The sequence below is a fragment of the Falco punctatus genome (assembly GCF_963210335.1).
Source record: "Falco punctatus genome assembly, chromosome: 4".
NCBI classification, from domain to species: domain Eukaryota; kingdom Metazoa; phylum Chordata; class Aves; order Falconiformes; family Falconidae; genus Falco; species Falco punctatus.
This window is the reverse complement of record NC_137583.1, coordinates 42,004,357-42,024,406: the sequence shown is the minus strand read 5'-3', so window position 1 is coordinate 42,024,406 and position 20,050 is coordinate 42,004,357. Positions and strand designations below refer to the sequence as shown.

At 39.7% G+C, this 20,050-nt stretch overlaps 2 protein-coding genes across 4 annotated transcripts in view; both read right to left on the bottom strand.

Moving 5' to 3' along the window:
* Positions 1-6,164, bottom strand: part of ABAT (4-aminobutyrate aminotransferase) — a 65,917-nt gene extending 59,753 nt beyond the window's left edge. Inside the window, exon 1 of the mRNA XM_080384581.1 lies at positions 1,779-6,164. The gene's annotated coding sequence lies outside the window, so the exon portion shown is untranslated. The remainder of the gene's footprint in view (positions 1-1,778) is intronic.
* Positions 6,165-6,272: 108 nt separating this feature from the next.
* On the bottom strand, positions 6,273-19,098 carry METTL22 (methyltransferase 22, Kin17 lysine). Of its 3 annotated transcripts, none has more exons than XM_080384582.1 (11): positions 18,978-19,098; positions 17,263-17,610; positions 15,326-15,673; positions 14,906-14,946; positions 14,678-14,822; positions 14,134-14,205; positions 13,486-13,539; positions 12,174-12,254; positions 11,049-11,151; positions 10,074-10,242; positions 6,273-8,549 (listed from the first exon to the last, which is right to left on the bottom strand). In XM_080384582.1, exons 2-11 carry the CDS (start codon positions 17,390-17,392, stop codon positions 8,514-8,516), a joined length of 1,179 nt encoding a protein of 392 aa, XP_080240708.1. In that variant the 5' UTR covers positions 17,393-17,610; positions 18,978-19,098; the 3' UTR covers positions 6,273-8,513. The 3 variants fall into 3 exon arrangements, with proteins under 3 accessions (XP_080240708.1, XP_080240709.1, XP_080240710.1); XM_080384583.1 differs by lacking the exon at positions 18,978-19,098 and adding an exon at positions 18,484-18,948; XM_080384584.1 differs by lacking the exons at positions 17,263-17,610; positions 18,978-19,098 and adding an exon at positions 15,960-17,246.
* Positions 19,099-20,050: the final 952 nt, after the last annotated feature.

The window sequence follows — 20,050 nt, the reverse complement described above, 5'->3', positions numbered from 1 at the left end:
TTTTGGTGCATCCCAGGATACAGTTGGCTTTCTGGGCTGCAAATGAACACTGCCAGGCCACACTGAGCCACACATCAGCCTACATCCCCAAGTCCTCCTCCTCAGGGCTGCTTCCAATTCATTCTCCGCCCAGCCTGTATCGATACTGGGGGTTGCCCTGAACCAGGTGCAGGACCTTGCACTTGGCCTTGTTCAACTTTATGAGGTTCGCAAGGGCCCACCTGTCAGGGTGGGCTGTCAAGCCTGTCAGGGTCCTGCTGGATGGCATCTCTTCCCTCTAGTGTGTCAACCACACCACTCAGCTTGCTGTCATATTATTATTATATGTTGTAAATATTATGATGTATCTCCTCTGCAACAGAAGCTATTCTAAGCATCTTGAATCCTACCTGGACTTCCATCTTGCAGAATTCTATGTCTCATTCACGGTCTTGGTTTTCTTCAAAACCCAAGACCTGGCTAGCAAAAGGCCAACAGAAGCTTCTGAAACGTACGCCTCCCTCTCCCCTCTCCTCTCCTGTGACCAACACAGAGACACCTTCTTCCCTTTCAGGTGACTTCACAGGAGAACTCACACTGGGATTCTTAACAGATGCACACTTAGTCACAAGAGAGAGCAGCTGTCAGACCCTGCTCAGCCCTCAAGCACCTCCACTGAGGCTCCAAGGAGTATCCTGGAGCAAATTCCATGGCAGAGTAGCTGGAGGCGACAGGACAGCTGAGTCGGACACATGCAAGGCATGAGACCTGCAGGCTTTGAGCTGCCAAAGCTGTTCTTTTTGTTGCAAACACCACTGATTTGCAGATGGTATTACAGGACCCTGCTGTTCCTACACATATCACTCAAGGCTGGGCCACTTACAGCTCTTCATTTCCACTTATCCTGGGTAGAACTCCTATACCTGTCACAGTCTATTACAATAAGAAAGATTTAATGGTCCAAAATTGTAAGAAAGGTGGCAGTTTAGCCATTGCAAAAAGTTTTGTATTGGAATGGATAAGAAAACACTGAAATAGATTACTGGGAGAAATACAGGATCTCTATTATAACAGCCTTTAACGAGAAGCAAGACAAACACTCATCAAGATTCTCAGATGAGTATGGTTCTGCTTTGAGAGGAAAACAGAGCAGATGATTTCTTGGTGTCCCTTCTGATCAATCTACAACTGCTACTGATATCCCACTGAGCAGGAACAGAGTTGGTCCATTACAGAGCAGTAAACTTTTCTCATGGTATCTGCTGTCCAACTCACCGTCAACCTTCTTGCCTAATTCATGTATTTTTCCTCATCTCTGAGGCAGGAGCTAATGTAACTTTTAAATTATTATTAATAAACATCTTATTTGTCACTATCTGATCCACTATCAAGTATACCCAGTATTCAAAAGGGAAAATTAGCATTTCTTGAGGAATGGAGATGGTCCAACCTGACAGGTTCCCCAGGGATTACAGTCACTTGTGCTAGCATCAAACTGCACTCAGAGACTGGAAAGTCATTTTTGGATCATGTATTCCCACAATAAATGGTCACCTTCCTCCGAAATAACTTATTTTCATTATAGTTGCTGCTAGTGTATTATTTTCATTGCCTCATCAGCTCAAGTCCCTGGAGTATAAAACAAGACTCCTGTTCTTTCAGAATCATTATTAGTTATAGGAGAGAACAAAATCCACCAAATAAAGAGAACTTGTAAAGAGTACGATTTGCTGTCACTACCCCACTACAAAAGAAAATCCCTCACATAAAGGAAGCAGGAGCTTAGAGAATACACTCACCTTGCTGAAGAAGCTAGAGATGTTCCTTTGCACCTCCCCTCCCCGACATCACTGGGACTGGCTTAGGCAAGCAATCTGCAAAACACACAGATGTATACGTAGATGTTATGTTACTTCATTTGGGTGCTGGTACTGTTAAAAGAAACTCCATGTGCCATCTGCTGGAAGAAACCTTGTCTGAGGCAACCCACAGATCTGACTGCACTGTTGGCAGCCCGATTTTTCAAGATGAACCTTTGCCCTGTTAAGGCACCCACTTTCAGCACAGACATACAGGACACACAGAAAGTCAGGGTCAGGATGAGTGAAACAAGAGCAGGAAGAATTCTGTAAGAAAGTACAAGCCTTTGGATCTATGTCACCTGACAAAGCATATGACAGCCCAGCAGCAAGGAGTAGCTCATTTTCAAATCTTACTACTTGACTTGACCCACCAAAGACTTTTTGTCTCCTTCCGTTGCTTTCTTTTAGCTACACCCATCACACCGTGCTTACCTGGTCGGTTCGGTGTAACTCTCTAGGTAACAGCACATTAATCAGTAATTACACTTTGCCCTATGAAAAACACTGCATAATCTTCTCTGATACAGGGTAGGGGAAAGTGAAGAAGGGCCAAGTTTTCTAACTAGACACACAAGAATCTGAAAAGAAACTGCTTCTTTCCAGCAGCTGTGGCAGATCCCATTCAAGACAAGAACCTGATTGTTTTTTAACAATAATTAGTTCCTCTCTGACAATGCCTTCGAATGAAAACAAGCTTCAGAATGCAGGAAGAAACAAAGAATTACTACTTACTCTCTAATGCTGTTTCTTCCCTGTTTTCTATTTCTTGTCACATGGATCTTAACAAAATTTTCAGTCCCTAACCTTTGGGATTGATCTACAGGAAAGCTCTTTTCTGCCAACTGTATTCTTCACGTTACGAACACCATAACCACACTCAGAAGGTGAAATGCATTTTAAAAGATACGCTGCTAAACATCAAGTGAGTAATTCTCAAGTCACTTCCAGGTTGAAATATCTCTACAAGTTTATGAGGCAGGCAGCTATCCTTGACATTTCACAAGCAGCAGATACACAGAAATTCAGCATCCACTTTTCAGAAGCAGCCTTCAGTTTTCTGTACCCAACACTTTGCACCAACAACTGCCTTTAAAATCAACAGCAGCATTTGGCCTTAACACTTGTGGCAATCTGACTACAGGTAATCACGCTCTCAGGCACGTGACCGAGATAAATCAGCTTGCTAAAATGACACGCACTGCCACATGTTAAGAGTACAGCTTCATATAACCCCAAAGTGGACCCAACTACCCATTGCCATCAAAAGAACTGGTCTGCTCTCTATACCCCCAGCAACAAAACTCTACCAATTGCCTTCTATTGGATCACAGGAGACAGATGGATGCGATCTCACTGATTCAATAGAGAAATATCCTTGCAATTAGATTTCCTTGGAATCAAAAAAATCTGACTCAGATTGCAAAATTGCTATAACCAACACTACTATGGAAGAGGAAAACATACCACTAGAATATAATATAAGCACAAAGGGTTGAAAGCAGGACTGCTTCTCCAGCAACTACCTATTCTTTTATCAAAATAAAGCATAATGCAAATTGATACCCTTTACCTGTAGCCCACAGAGAAAAACATATTATATATGCTTCACTGCTAACAGTTCAGAGGGACAGAATGACTCAGCTACAGCACTGTAAGCCATTAACTTGACTCAGACTTGCAGGGCTCTTCAAGGATGGGCAGCCAAAACTCAGACCACATAAAAGGCTGCTCCTGAAAATACATTGCTCTGTGCAAGAAATAAGGCAACTGTGCAGATGTAATAGAACTGAGGACATGCCTCCTCATTCTGTCTGCAAGAATCTACCCTTTTATTTTTCCATGAGCATAACAACTTGCATCTTCATCTTTTGACCGGCCAGTATCTCTACATAAAAGAATATTAAAGAAAAAAAATACCAAATACACCATGATCAAGCTTACTTGTATGCATCATCTAGACATTCAGGCTCCTCAGTTTCCCCTGCTGCTTTCCAAGAGTCCCCAAATTACTTCCTAAGAACAAACCCCACCCTCCCATTACTTTATTGGAGTTTCCTGTGCTGCTTCCTGACAGCCCTCACAATGCCCTGTAGGACTGCGCCTCCCCACAACTCCTGGCTTTCCAGGAAAATGCCAACATTACTTTCTAGGATTGGCTCCAGTTTTTTAGGAATCCCCCTGCCCCTCCAAATCCCTCCTTTCCAGGGATTCCTCATGCTACTTTCTAGGACCACTACGGTTTGCTCACCCCATCCCCGCTATTTTTAGGGAATCTCATTTTCTATCTGGATTTCTCCCTTTTCTATTTTGTAATTAACATTATTTGCTTCTATAGCACCAGCAAAAGTACAGTAATTGTCTCTGCTTCTCCCCCCGCCCACCCCACCCCCCGCTATTTAAGGCCTCTAGCAAGATGTAGGTCTGTACTTCACAAACAATGTAAGAAATGTTCATAAGATCGTATAAAACTGCAAGGTCACTGATAAAGTGCATTTAAGTCTTTCAAAAATTCATTTTAGTCACTTTTATTGTTGCAAAAGAATCAATTTCATAACTTCCTTTAAGCACACTGTGCTATGCCACTACAGACAGGCAAGTATTGTCCTGGTTCCTTAAAGAAATATGCTGGAGTACATTGGCTTATTAATCCTGACATGAAAGACAGCAGAAGTTTTGGACACACACAAATATTTTTTTTCAAGTTTCAGGGTGTTCACCAGAATGAAAAAACAGAACAAAACAAACAACACCCAGCAATGCAACTGCCAGGGACAAAGCCCTTAACTCGGGTAAGAACAGAAAAGGACGGGAGATAGTGCTGTATGTAGAAGTTCATGAGAACAGTTGAGTCAATGAACAGACAATCTCATGAGTTTTATTGGCTATAACTTTGAGATCAAATTTAATTCCTGATCTTCTAATGAATGAGAAGTCCTTGCTACACATACAAAGTTACATCCACTTCTCCCTAGGAAGTTTCCTGAAAATCCCAAACTGCTGGAAGCAGCCTCCTAAAGCTACTGTTAAAAAGTAGGTAATTTAACATCATTTTTTTCCAAGATCATTTCCATGGCAACTTCATCTCTAATACACACATCTGCAAGTCTAGGTGAGAAATACAGAACTACATATTCAACCTAAACTGTTACTCCAACATACAATGTTGTTAAACCAGAAAAGAACAGGGTGTTTAACAAACTGTAAAATGTTTTGACTCAAAGCGTTGTACAGCAGATGGAGCTACAAGCATGGTCTATGAATAGCCACCTACACATGAGAACACAGAGATAATAAATATACATAATGTATCCCATCAAGTGATTATCTTAAATAACTTTTCTTTCTACTGCAAAATACTTTCTACACAGAAGTTCACTTTTGTGAACAAAATTTCACAATAAAGCAGCTCTCCCAAGTTTCACATCAACAAAGATTGAAATCAATGTGATCAGCTTGCAATGCTCATTCAAATGTCACATAAATGTTCAAGCTCTTCTTTTGACCAGTATCTCCAATGCCATCTGTGTTCCTCTAAGAGGAGACAGCAGCAGGACAGGGCTGCCTGCCATCTTCATCTGAAGTGTGGGGACTAAGGAAGGACATGTGTTATTGCACCAACACCAGTGACAAAAGTAAAGATTAGTTTGTTTCAAACAAGATTCCTCGTAGAAGATCACACATCTGTCCACCCATTAACACACTTCCAAGAAAACTGTGACACTCCTCTCCTTTATCAGAAATGCACTGCAAGAGTTGCATGGGTTCCCCTCCATCTCCTCTGCATTTCCCCCTCCCCAAAACAATCCATCTGGCTGACCCACCGGACTTGCCAACCAGATTCAGAAGTGCTCCCAAAGTGCAGAATGACTTTATTTAGCAGAGGAGAAAGTCAGTTTTCCAAATGAAATCTTTCCAACCTCAACTCCACAGGAGAGTAGAAACATCAATAATTTTTACACTAAGCACCTACCTTCTCTTCCTTCCCCTTCACAAAAACAAAGAACTTGCAGGAATAGGCAATACTGACTAGAAACATTTACTAATTCCCCTTTTTTCCCTACTAGCTATGAGGTGATCAGACAGAACCATACGAATAGGACAGCAGAGTTCTTAAGGGGTTTACAATGAAACAAACTGCTTCCCAGTAACTCACAAGTCCAGCACCATACAACCTGATGTTGAATCACTTGACTTTTCTGTATGAATCGAAAGCCTCACGCAATTTACACTGGACTGTTGCATACATACTAATATCTTCTCCTCCTCACAATCATATTTTCTTCTCCTTTCCATCTGGCTAAAAATCATGATAAATTCTGCCTAACACACAGCAAAAAAGAAGAGGTATAAGACAGAACTGCCAAAAAAACCCTTACAAACATTAACTGTTACAATTTTTCAAAGTTTACATACACCACCACAGGAGCATACTATTTTTTAAATAATGCTTTATTAGGAGAAAAATCCTTCTTGATTACATAAATACAGATAACGTGCTCAAGGCATTATCATTTTAAGCAGTAACTTGATTTCCAATCACAATATATATACTCAAGACTAAACAATTCCCCACTTTTAATCATCTTAATAAACAGTGCACTACTAAAGGTGTAAATCTGCAAGATGAGTTCTGAAAACAACTACCGTGTATGGCATATTTGAAGTATGATTAAAGTCCAAATTGAGAAGGTAGCATCTGTGCTTAATATCCGTAAGTGGCAGCGGACAATTCTCTGGCCAGACAGACTACATGATCTCTCATTAACATCGCAGAGCTGAGGCATTGTAAGACCTTTGTGATTCTTGTGTTCTTAGAATTGTTGCCTCTTGCTGACTATCCCTTATCATCAGTGAAAAGGGTCATACACAAATTTGCAATTTGGCCTTTAGATCTCAGTCACTGAACCCTTAAGTCATTGTTTCCCTTCAAAAGAAAGATTAACTTTGTTTCTTTAGGAGGAAATTCTACTTCAGCTTGCTTCCCAAGCAGCCATGATGTTTGTATTTTCTCAACCAAAGATTCAAGCATAAAAATATTTTTCAGATGTTAATCTAAGCCAGCTGTGGTAAAATGGCTGAATTATATTACAAGGATCTACAGCATCTCTCTACTCGGATGAGTTTCTGTTGATAATTGCAAAGACTTTCAGAAGTTCTGCACAAGTAAAAATCTCGTAACTGCACACACTATTTCACATCAGTTCAAATTAATTTCATACTACAGCCTTCATAAAATTACTACTTAAAAAACAGCTACATGCAAACCCAGTTGTTATCAGCTAATCTACCAAAATTAACAACATTACAATCCAAGCAACCAACCAAAAGGACACCATCTGGGAATCTTTGGATTCAAATACAGTTTTGTATCTTTGAAGTTCAAATGAAGGTTATGAGAGAGAAGTTCTGTATTAACCTAGGCAGATGTATGCTAACACAACATATTTACTTTGACTATGCTCACAGGAAAAGGCCATCATCATCTAATAACCTTTCATCTCATTAAAGACCACACAAATATAAGTCTTCATACACATAAGCAGGTTATAAAATACCCAACTTAAAACAATTGAACTAAACCAAACGTAAAACAGACTTTCAAGAAGTCAACCAGATGCGTCTAATGTAATGTATGCAGCCTCCCACGAGTCACAGGCATGAGCAGCTTCATCACCAATACTCTCATAATGCTAAAGAATCCAGCAGGCACAAGAACTTCTTGACAGCGTACATATGGCAAGTGATATAAACATAACAGTACACAGAGAAGTTATAAAAAGTACAAATAGATTTTGGTTTCATTAACAACACAGAAGAGATGTGACCAGTATGTTGTACTTTAATCCAAAAGCTAAAACACTGAAGGCCTCGTCCGTATGGGCAAGACATTCTTGGTCACCTCCGTCTCCTCAGCCTCACGTGTATACATACGTTAAGGGTAGAATTCCAAACATTATAAGAGAGCAGTGGCATATCAATTTACATGGTTACCTTCCCACCCTCAATCTGGCAAGGACAGAAACGCTTAAAATTCCAGCAGGACAACACAGCTCCAAGACCTCTATGGAGTACTTTTATAGGCTGAAACAAAATGCATCTTGTCTCCTTTCAGTTCAGACAGCAGCCCTGAACTAGAATGATTTAGAAAGCACAAACTGAAAATTAAGGACTAAGTTTCAGGAACACATTGTTTAAAGAGAAGTTCACGGAAGATAAACAGGTTTTGCTCAGAACTGTTTCACAAATGTCCATAAATACAAGCAACGTGGAACTGGGATGAGACCAAGAACAGTGTCCATATTCAGAAAACAAAAAAGGAGAATGCACGACACCCTCAAATCAGCTACATGGAAAAGGTTAAATACCTCTTTGTTAGACTCTAAAACCTATGTCACCAATCCCAAAGAGCAAGTCACCTTGTCATGCCACTGTTTGGCATCTAGCACGTACTCTGAAGATTAACATTACTCAGTTTTGTAAAAGAAATATCAAAAATCCCATGTCCTAAGTGCCAAACCCAAAACTTACTGAAGCAAATCTGCATAGCAGTATTTTCCGAGAACACAGTTCCACCAGGAAAATGCTTTTCTTGGGATGAATATCCTTTTTTAATAAAACATCCAAAAAGCCTTTATCCTTAAATAAAATATCTTCTATTTTCTCATGTCCCTGTCATGTTAGCTGTTCAGCAATGATCTTCCACAATTCCTGTAGGAGTGGAAAAAAACCAAACATACAGGTATTTTCTTAGATCAGTAGGCTGCAATTATGAAGAAGTTCAACATGCCCACTTGAAGACAAGACACACCCAATACATCCATCTATAGACAGTGTCCGTCTATGTAATTTCTAGAACAACCACAGAATTGTATTTAAGACAGAGCAAAATAATAGATTTCTTCATTCTTGTAGCATGACTTTTAGAATAAAATAATTAGTATGATTCAAATAATTTGTTTTAAAATAATATCATTGGTCTGCATGACATCCTGCAGTAATTTGACTCAATTTTGCTCTTTTTTTAGCCTGTGTTGACAAACGCTTTCAATAATGCTTGTAAAAATACAACTGAAAAAAATACTCATTTTACTGAGGAAGCATTTGTGAGACCTTGACTGTCTTAAACACACACACCCCTTCTCAATGTGTTTGACAATGAAGATTAAGAATGGGCCGTTTTATTTCTGTAGAATAAATTAGCATATGCTTTGTCTGCTATACAGAAGATTATTAAGCAAACTACAACATGCTCTTCACCATGACACCTTGAATTGTGGCAATATACTTCATGATAAAACACTTAGGCATTTTAAAAATGCATGTATTTAAAAGAGCAATAGCTTTCTGCAAAAAGGTTAGGGAATGAGTTTATACATTTAGGCATAATCCAGGTTATATTTATGTACTTCTACAAATTATTTTGAAGTTTTGCATGCATGTTTTATGCCTGAAGGTATCAGCATTAAGTAAAATAAATCAATGGCATGAAGTAACTGTGGCCCCCATAACCTTACCAAGCATACATACTGCAGAAGACACAGCAACTGTATGTTGGCTACAGGAACATCATTTCTTGGTAACAGACTTGCAACCTAGTGCAAGATTTGCAAGTTCTCTAAAAAGATCTGTTAGATTGTATTGTTCTAGAAGCTAGCAAGCTATTAGCCACCCCGCACAATATTCAAAAGAGCAGTTGATTGGAGGGGGGTGAGGAGTGAAAAAAAAGAAAGAGAACCATAAGTGCTTGGGAGGTAATTATATAACTACAAATATTATATTTGACATGTTTATGAGTAACAGAAGGTTACAGCTAATTGCCTTCTCCATAGGTATTACAACATTATATCCTGAACTTTGAAGTACTAAAACTATGAAATTAAAGCTCTTCTACAAGCAAATATATGAGAAGAGGTTCTGGTCCAATTTCCTAGTCAATAGCAAAAATTGTATTTTACAAAGTAATGGAGACTGTTTCTTAACCTTTGAGGAAATGAGTGGAATCTAAGCCACTCTACTGCTGGGGATAGAAATGGCTACATTATATCAATCTAGTACAGATTATGTAAGCACGCACAAACAAGAATCATTTTAAAATGACAAAAAGCTAAATGGAAATAAATGAAAAGGTAATGTTTATTCTCCTGTTCATACTTCATGTTAAGTAAACAGCTGAAAACTAATTTGAGATGGTTAGCCCAACACATTACATTTATTCTAATGAATGCCACTTACCAACTGCTCAATTCGTTCATAGATGAGAAACTGGCAAAAATCAGCCTTAATGGGCTCTACAGTATATTTAATTTTTCTATCTTGGAGGTTCTCCAAATCATTCAGAGTATTTCTGAAATGACTGTAGGCTTCACATGTAACATCCATATGTCTTAAAGTGAAGTTCAGCCTGGGAAGAAAATACTTAATTTAATATGTCTTTCCTATACAGGCATCTTAAATAGCTATATAACTTTCCTCAGCTAATAGAAAATGTGGGTCTTCTCAGCGTGATTAACTAACTTTGATAGCCAAACAAAAGTAACCCCTCTGCCCTGCTATTCTTGAAAAGTAGACAAGACTTATGTTAACATCAACACACAGTAATTCTTGGATGAATCTTTTCAATTGATTTTAAAGCACCTGCTGCAACAGAATCATTGGCTTGGCTTCCTGGACAAACACTGGCAACAAATCATATGAATAGCTATTGCTTATCTCCACAGATTTAAGCAAAGCCTACTTATGTATTAGTTTATGAATAGACTGCAACACAAGACTACTTAAAAACATGCAACAGTTCCATGAAAGAAAACACAAAAGAAATTGTTATAGTGGTACTTGAGCTGGGAAACATTTATCCGATCTCTGTGCCTCTTCATTCTGCCCTGTGACCCCAAAAATATATAGCAAATATTGTCAGGCATTGTAAAATACATCAGACTACTTATCCTTATTTGCGCAGAGGTTATACGATGCAAGATAAGTAGGACAACAGGTAGGACAACAAAACCTGAATTCTTGTGGAAGTCAAATTCTGAGCTGATAAAAATTAAGCACACACACAAAAAATGCATGTCCTGAGAATATACTGCAGCCTGCAATCTGCGATGAAAATCAGAAGCTGACCTTCAATCAGATCAGACATCTCTTCCCGATAATTAAAGCACATAAAGTTTTTAATGCTTTTTATTTGAAGTTCTTGATTATACTTACCTCTTTTCTAATGCTAGGTAAACTGTGCAAGAATTTCTCAAGTTGTGTGTGATTCTATACAGAGTTCTGAACAAGGCATCTGTCAGGCCATCATCATAGAATACTATAAAAAAAAAGATTAAGAGCATAAAATATGTATACTTAAATGTATTATTTACTTATGTCTTAGGTATGAAACAACAGGCCGAAGTCTGATTATTCTAATCAATCAAGTCACTGTACATAAAAATATACTTTGGGATTTAGTTAAATAGCAACAACTGACCCCGTAATAATATCTGCTGCTGCTACTTATGTCAGGCTTTCTTTAGATTTCTTGTGTATCAATGGGAATCACTTCTGTCAGACAACTTACAATACTTTAACAAGATTTCTATCAGTCTGGAAATATCTTACTGCAAAGCTAAGACAGACAGAATATCACAATGTGTAGGGCCTCCCTTTTTACAAAAATACAAAAAAGGCAATAACTAATTTGCATACCATTATAACCATATCTCCTTAGAAAGCAGCCTTGCAACATATTCCAATATCATAACTAAAACCACACCTCCTTTATTTATACATTGAAACAATGTGCTTCCTATACAGATAAGCTAGCCTGTCATTTTTCATTCCTTCACTTAAGCAAGAAAAGAAAAGAAAAAAGAGTAGAAAAAAACCCCACACAGATATCCAAAGGCATAGACTCCATGGGCAAGCACAGCATCTGAAACTGCTCTTCAAATTACAGAATATTAGTCTAACCACATATCTACCATTATTTGCATAGAGGTTATCTGATGTAAAACAAAGGTAGGATAACGAAGATGACAAAGCTCTTCTGAAAGTCAAATTCATCACTTACTTGTGATTATGTTCTTTGAGTAATTTATTTAGTCACAAGTAATTACCATACCAAAGGGAAGAAAAATATAGTAGTTCTCCTATTGCTAACTCAGAATGTAAATACAATTCTTTGAAAAAAACCCACCAAAACAAAAAAAAAAACCACAAACACAGGCAGGAACACTTAAGAGAAAGCTCTGACAAATTAAGTAAGGATCTGACCTATTAGATTTTAACAATCAAACCAGGTATGTTTAAATTATTACTCATAATGCTTAAGTGTTTATATTTTCCTACCGTCAGCTGCCATTATTACAGTACAGTGCTCATGTAAATCAGCAATCTCTTCTTCAGACCAGCTATAAAGAGCCTCAGGATCTGTAACAAAGAATATGGCTTTGGTACACATGATTAAATGTCTGAAATGACTGACAGCTGGAAAAAAGAAATTTCATAACTCCTGTGGTCATCTGCTACTCCATAAATGGAGCACTCCATTGAAGGTAACCCAAAACCTCTCTCTATTCATGCTCTGAAGTTTCCTGCAGTCCCTTGCTTCCTCTGCATTATGTCCAGCCCTCCCAAGGCTCACTGGCAAGTTTTCTTTCACTTTAGAATTTACAACCAACTACCATCTTGTAGTGAAATCACAGATTTAGCTACTTTAAAATAAATATTCCTTTAAATAAAAAAAAAGAAATGCATCTTTGTGTAAGTTTTTATTAAGCTTCCTACTTCATGCTTTTAAAAATTTTAGACTCTGTTGAAATACAGAAACTTTCTCTGGAAGCTGAAAAAACATAAAGCCTTTTCAACTGGCAGTATCAAATATTTTCATTAACCAGAATTTTCTGAGGTCCAAGAGAGGTTTTTGAATGTGTGAAGGATGTTTCCACTTGTTTAAATAGTCATTCCATTTCTTAGAAGCATTACCTCAAATCCAACTGATGATAAAAAAAATAAACTGTTAAGTAGGCTTCACATAATCTAGTGCTACCACTTTGTGTTGACCTTGCAACCACTAGAAAGTTTTTGTGATCTGCTTTACTATCCTTAGTTGCACTTTAAATGTTACTCAAGTTAGTTCCCTCTCTTTTGCTAAAAGCAGCAGAACACATTCCCTTAGCAGATATTTAAAATATAACAAATTCACCACTACATTTGGAACAAATATTTATACATTTTCAAATCATCACCTACCCTCCCCACCACCTTCTATAGTTTTGTATTCATGCAGTCATAAGCCACACAATACCATCATATCAAAATCTGGATTACAGTAACCCAAATCCATGTCACTGTGCCTGGATTCCATTATCACCACATAACAGGCACATCTCATTTGTACCTCTTGGATTTTGACCTAAGTAAAGGATAGACACCACTTGTTTATTCTCAACCTATGAGTAAACCCTTCCTTACTCATTCACATGGCAACAATGCACCCAAAGACAATTGTGTACTTTCAACTATTTTTCCAGAGGCGTATGTGCTGGAGGATTTTACTTCATAAACAGAATAAGCTTTTCTTGATGATTCTGGAGGGAAAAAAAACCCCTCACATCAAAACACCAAACCATATTTAAAAGGACCCATTATAACCACCTACCAGTGCAGAATTCTTCTTTCAGCCAGTCCAGTTTTTTTACTTTAACTTCTCCCCCTGTGGGTGAAGAAAGATCGCATCAGTCACAAATGGCCTTTCAGACAGTACCTAAGCAAAAGTAGAGTAAAAATCTGTTCTGAAACAAGCGATGAAGATCTATTACAAGGAGACATGGAACAAAGTTGAACATCAAATAATTTACTGTACAAAACCAGTTACTCACAAGAGAACACGATGAACTTAAGGGTCAGAAAGACAAACTATGTTCTTTTTTACATCTCACTTGCAAAATACTTTTCCTTTTCAGAGTTCTACCTCTGTCATTTACACTCTGTTTACATGACCCTGGCACCTGGCTATCTCTGATCCTCCCAAGTACCTCAGTGAAACTCACACAATGACTGTGCAGAAACTACAGCTGGTCTTCAATGATGACCAGAGAAAGAGTAAGTATTTTGCTCTTCTGAAAAGGAAGCTGTCCCATTATGGACCACATACAGCTATCTTGCATCTTTCTTTTTACATGAGTCACTTTTAACCAAGACTATTTTTTTTTTTACTTGTGAATATGCTCGGTAGTCAATGACTGTGCTGTTTAATCCCAGAGTAGTTGATATATAGGCAATTGCATCAACGATGTACAGCACTTACTTCCCAGCTCCATCAGGTGTTTGTTTAATACAACATTTTGCTCACACATGGCCAGAAGATCTTCACCAACATCTGGAAAAAAGTGAAAATTATATTCAAAACTAGAATATTTTGCACGGGCCACACATGCCCCTGACCTCTCAGACTAATACTCTAAGTGTCTCAAACCGATGAGATTAAGGAAATTCAGAGCAATTCTGTCCATGGATGATTGCTTCCCTAGTATCCTTCTTGCTTTTATCTTTCAGTACTAAGCTCTGAGCCATTCTTGAAGAAACCAGTTAGATCCCCACACTACCTATTTTAATCTAGGCACACTATCTTGACTTCACAGCAATGTATCTTGCTTTTAAACTCTTACACTTACAAGTAGCATGGCTTTTTCATTCTGTTTAGAAAGTTCTTCCTATTTTTCAACACAACTTTATACACATTAATAAAAAGTTATTAACTAAAACTGAACAGATGAGGATGAAAATGCCAGGATGAAAGCACTGCTTCATGAAGTTTCATGAAAATATTTAACTGAATGTAACTGCCTTACCTGTACAATAAACTCTCTTGGCAACCATTCCCATGATAATGCTTGTAATTCCAGTGCCACCTCCAAGCTCTAGCACCGAGCAACACCTGAATGTGTCCCGTTTGAACAAAATGTAATCAGCAAGAAGAAAGGCTGCACGCCAGACCTGTGGATAAGAGCAGCAGTCAAAACAATAAATTCTGAAGCACAATCCATGAACAGCAAGATACTACAAGGCAGAATACATACTTGTTTACCGACATCTTCTAAGGGAGTTGCCATAGTATGTTCTGTGAAAATGAAAGTAAACAGAAATAATTATCTCAAAACATTGTTCAGACCATGTTCCATAGTAGCAAATTTGAAAATCAAGTCCTGCTTCCCTTTCAAATATAGAACTAAACATTCTTAATTCTATATAATAATGCTAGATAATGCCAAAACCCCCACTCTAACTAAGGAGCACTGTTTCCCAACGTGTACTATAGCCCAAATCACTTCTGGAGAAACATGGTAAGTTTTTGAAATATTACAATATCATCGTATTATTTTTTATTATCTCCTTTCACTTAACAACAGATGTTTCATTTCTAAAGAAAACCTACTTTTCTTTTGGTTTACACAAACACATTTATTCCATTTCTCCTTGACTACAAGCCTACTACCTACCTATTTTAACAATATCACTGCAAGTGCATTCTTCCTCATCTTCAAAAGCATCTTCTCTCCCTTTCATGAGAATTACAGGATACACTCTATCCCTCAAAAGATCCTCTGCTTCTACATCAGAGGCACTTCGAGGTCTTCTGACTACTTCCAAGTCTCCATCATCGTCTAGCAGAGCTTCTACTCCTTCACTATTTAATTCCTTTTCTTTTCTTAGTTTTTTTCTGCCCTTATCACCCAGTTCATCTCCACTTCTGTACTGGTATTCTCTTTCTGTTGAAGATTCTCTCACACATTTCTCAGATGCTAAACCTTCTGTGTTCCAAAGGAGTTTGAAATATGACAGGAACACTGTAAGAATGCGGAGCAGGGAAAAAAGTTTAAAAAATCAAGTAAGAACAGAATCTATGCGCAACTTCCACATTAATGGAATTTTGGTATGCATTTCACATATTAAAAATCTAGAGGATACAAAATTATACTGATAACTTGAAATATAGTTCAATTTGCTATGAAGAAATATTTCTGTTACTAAGCTCTGTGAGTAGAAATAAATGAAGCACTTTCACAGTCTACCGGCTGACTCTGCACCAATGTGGTCACAATGCACATTTTCATCTGATTTAGTAACACTTACTTTAACAATTGCCAGAAGGGATGGTTTCTTACATCCCCCAAAAGATCTTCTGTTGAGACAAGGTCAAACCAAGTTGAAAGAAGAATTAGTACAAATTATAATTTGTTTCTTTAGGTTAAAATTTAATTTCTGTCTTACAAGAAACAAACATGTTTAGTAAAAAGTAGGATTTTCTTTTTTTTTTACTGTTTTAAATGTCTTTAGGAATTCAAGCAACTTCAAGTCTTAAGATTGCCTTAATAAATAAAGGAATTTCCTAGACAAAGTACATTCAGAGTAGGTAGCACATGCTGCCATTTCATCCTGTTGAAATGTTCTTTGAATCAAGCAAGATCACAGTAAACATGCTGAACAGCATGAAGACACATCATAACATTAATTACCTGGGTTTGACCCGATCAGGGTCCAAATTATTATACGCTTCTTTCGCAAGCCTAGTTTATAATTTTTTTACATTGTCATATGCTAGAACAGCTGCAAAAGTTGTTCTTTTCATATCACAACTGGATTTGAAAAAAAACCCAAACAATTAATGCTTCTGTCACAGCAGGAACAGTACTTTTCTACAGAACATTTTACCAGAAACTTCAAGGTCAGTTTCCTTGACAACTTTATAGAAATCTACAAGCTGGCAATCAGAGGCGTCTGCCAGTTCATTTCCACTACAGCCTTGAGTCTTCAAATTATACGCCAGCTAAAAAACATTGCTATTTTGAGCTTTCTTGTTGACAATTTTTTAAAAATACAACAAATAAATTAAAAAAAACCAAACCAAAACCCAAACAAAGCTGTTAGGCTCCTTTGGAAGAGATGGTATATCATCACATAAAGGTTTTATTTAAAAAAAAACATAAATTAATTATTTTTATTTTAAACTTAAGTTACACAATTTAAAGCCCCTGGCTTCTCACCTTTTGTGTGCATGCAAGAAACATCCCAACTTTTTAACATGATTCCCAAAGTGCTCTATTGAGATTATAGCTAAATGAACTAATAAATAAATAAAATTAAACCTGCAAGCATGTTAGTTACTTTGGTTATTTCTTCTGAGAAAGTAATTTAGATTTTCTTTTTTTAAGATAGGCTGTCTACAAATTCTACATTAATAGTTTTCATTTCTGTAGTTAATTTCATGAGGAGAACCCAGCTAGGCCTCTTCCTACGGACTGAGTAGGAAGTGATTCTGCTTCTAATGGGAATAAAATATGTAATGATTAGATCAACCATTTAAAGCAGGATTCACACATTACAAAGATATAAACACACTTAAAAATACAGCTCCATCAGTCTAAACATACATTACCTGGTTGTCCAACTGCATTCAATCGCACCATGAGACGTCTCTTGTTTGGACAGTGTAAGTGAACATCAGAAAGTACAGTGTCGCTTTTAAATGTGGGGTTGTCCATCTCCTCCTCTGTCACATCTACCATGATGTGCTGGTGAGAGGAATTTAAGGTACCCAACCAGTCCCCTATGCAGTGCTGTCACAAAATTGTTTGATACTCTTCTATTAACAGACATCAAGTAACAGTTTGCTCAGCAAGATAAGCTCATGACATAGTTTCTGAGAAGACATCAGGCAAGACGTGAGCATGCAAACTCCAGCATGCCCCAATAAGACAGCAAGTTGCGCACCATGGTATCCAACCTAAAACCAGACACAGACAGCTTTTAGTGACATCCTGACACTGTCTGAACATTGCTCCAGCAATATTTTAGAGGATAAAAATGAGATGGCACTGTCCAATAAAGTTGCAATGCAACAATGCTCTCTTTTATAATGCTCCAAAGAATTATCAAATACGTAACTGCTAGCAGCTCACTGGCACACACTGCATATTTTAGGAAGAGCTACTAATTAGCCTGTGTTAAAAACACCACGACCACCCCCTAAAAATCCCCACCACGTTACCATGAATGCACAGACTTACAATGCTAAGTCAAGGTCTTCAAGAAATATAAAGGCCATGTGTGCTCAATTTCACCATTTTAAGGAACCTTATTCTTCATAGGAATCTCTGAGTTTTCTCAGAAACTGACACAATTACCAAATATATGATCAAGGGTTAGTCCCCCACATCTTTTATGAGGAGTATCTGCCCTTCCTGAAGAAAATGCAGCTCCTTTTATATGCCTCCACTAACAGGGCTGTTAATGCCTCCTATCTTTGGTGCTCTTTATTCTTTCTCAGAAAAAAATATATATAAAAACCTGAAATTATCCTCATTACCTAATGTCCAAGGCTGAACTCTCTCTCTGTCCGAAGGGACAAACAAATGAATTATCTCTTATAAACAGAAAAATAAAGAGGACGTTTATTTCCCTATACTCTACAAAACTTGCCATTTTGTAAAGTGCATGTGAAACACTGATGAACAGATCTGAAAACAAATAGGTGCTTAGTAACTGAGGTGACAAGCTTAGATCACACATACAAGCCATCACACATACAAGCCATCACACATCGTATCAACGATGTAGTTAACAACACCCCCACACACATCTCACCAGCTTCACATACCCTTAATACCCCTTTTGTAAAAACTGCTGATGCCATTTCCCGTGTCGGCATTGCCATCTCGGGAGACGAAGCTAGCTTTTCCATTATCTGCTTGCTCTTGAACAGAATCATAAATGCACAGGCTGAAAACGTTTCACGTTGAGCAGGCAACCTTTACCACTTCAGTTATGAAGTTCTACGAACTCCTACAAAGCCTACCGCAGCCTGCCACCCTGCCCCTTGCCAGGGCACCCGCCGCACCCACGCCCGCTGCAAAGCGCCCCCCGGCCGGCTCCCCCCGACCCGCCGCGCAGAGCAGCCGGGGCAGGGGCAGCGCCAGCGCCGGGCGCCGCTCGGCAGACAGAGCCTGAGCTCCGGGCCCCAGCCCCGGCCCCGGCCCAGCGCCCGCCGCCCCCGCTCGGGGAACGCCAGCGCAGCCCGCCCGAGCCGCCCCACTGCGCGCCGGGCCTGGCTGCGGGGATCGGAGCGCGGCGCCGCCTCCCCCCGGCCCCCACCTGCCGCCATGTCGCAGGGGACGGCTCCTTCCGGCGCGCCGCTGCCGCCGCCCCGCGGTGCCCGGCAGAGGGACGGCCGGGGCCGGGACCGGCACCGCGCAGCCGCCGCGGGGCTCGGCAGCGCCTCCCGCGGCCGGCACCGGGGGGCCCGGGCTGCGCATGCCCGCGGCCGACCCCGGCCCCGCTGCCCGCTCGCCTGGCTGCCGGGGCGCGGCGGAGGCGGGGCACTCACCGGCCCTTACGCAGCAGGCAACGCGCGGGGCTTTGCGCTGTGCTTAACTGCTACCCGGCACCGCCCGCCCGGTAGAAATCCTGGGGAGTGGGTAAACGCGGGCGCTGGCAGCCAAGCTCAGCCTGGCCGCTGAAAGCACCCAGCCAGCTGCCCGGAGTGTGAGCCGCGTTTCTTACCCCCATTCCCACATCACTTGGTGTCAGCGTCACTGCCCCGGCCGCACTTCGCGTGATTCCGTGCCAAAGCTACAAACTGCTCCAAAACAAAAAATGGGAAAACCTATATGGAGGCAAGGGGGCATTTCCTTAGCCCAAGCTGTATCAGTACTCTGCTACCACTGTACGATTAGATAAAGCAATAGCAGTATCTGCTCACTTATTTGGGGGGTAGAGGTCTAGCTGCTTAATTCTGCAGAGTTTTTAACTGGGTGTCATGAACCTGGCAAAACAAAAAGAAGGCCAAGTTAGGTGTTGAGCCGGAATACCATACCAGAGTGCTTTAGGAAACCATAATAGAAATTCATCTAACTTGCAAAGATAGGCAACAGCCGACTAACAGATTTTACTGTCTGCATGGTGGATCTCGTGCCACAGGTAGTCGTCGCACAGCTGAGCTCATCTACCACCTGGCTGCCCTGAGGTGCCAGGGCAGGGCCGTGTCCCCATCGTGTTGCCGCGGTGGCCGCGGGCACCCTGTGGGCATGGAACCCTGTGGCAGTGGGACCCGTGGCTGGCCATAGCTCTGCGACCCTGTCTCTCTGCAAATTCAGGCACACAGATGCGCTCCTAACTCTTGTCTGTATGCTATTTAAGTTTCTCTGCCAGTCTGCAAGGGCTATTGA

Coding starts and splice junctions, on each gene's coding strand:
- METTL22 (XM_080384582.1), bottom strand. CDS start 17,392: ATGGTAGATGTGACAGAGGAGGAGATGGACAACCCCACATTTAAAAGC. Junction 14,947..15,325: donor CAGTGATATTGTTAAAATAG/GTAGGTAGTAGG, acceptor TCATTTTCACAG/AACATACTATGGCAACTCCC. Junction 13,540..14,133: donor ACACCTGATGGAGCTGGGAA/GTAAGTGCTGTA, acceptor CTTCACCCACAG/GGGGAGAAGTTAAAGTAAAA.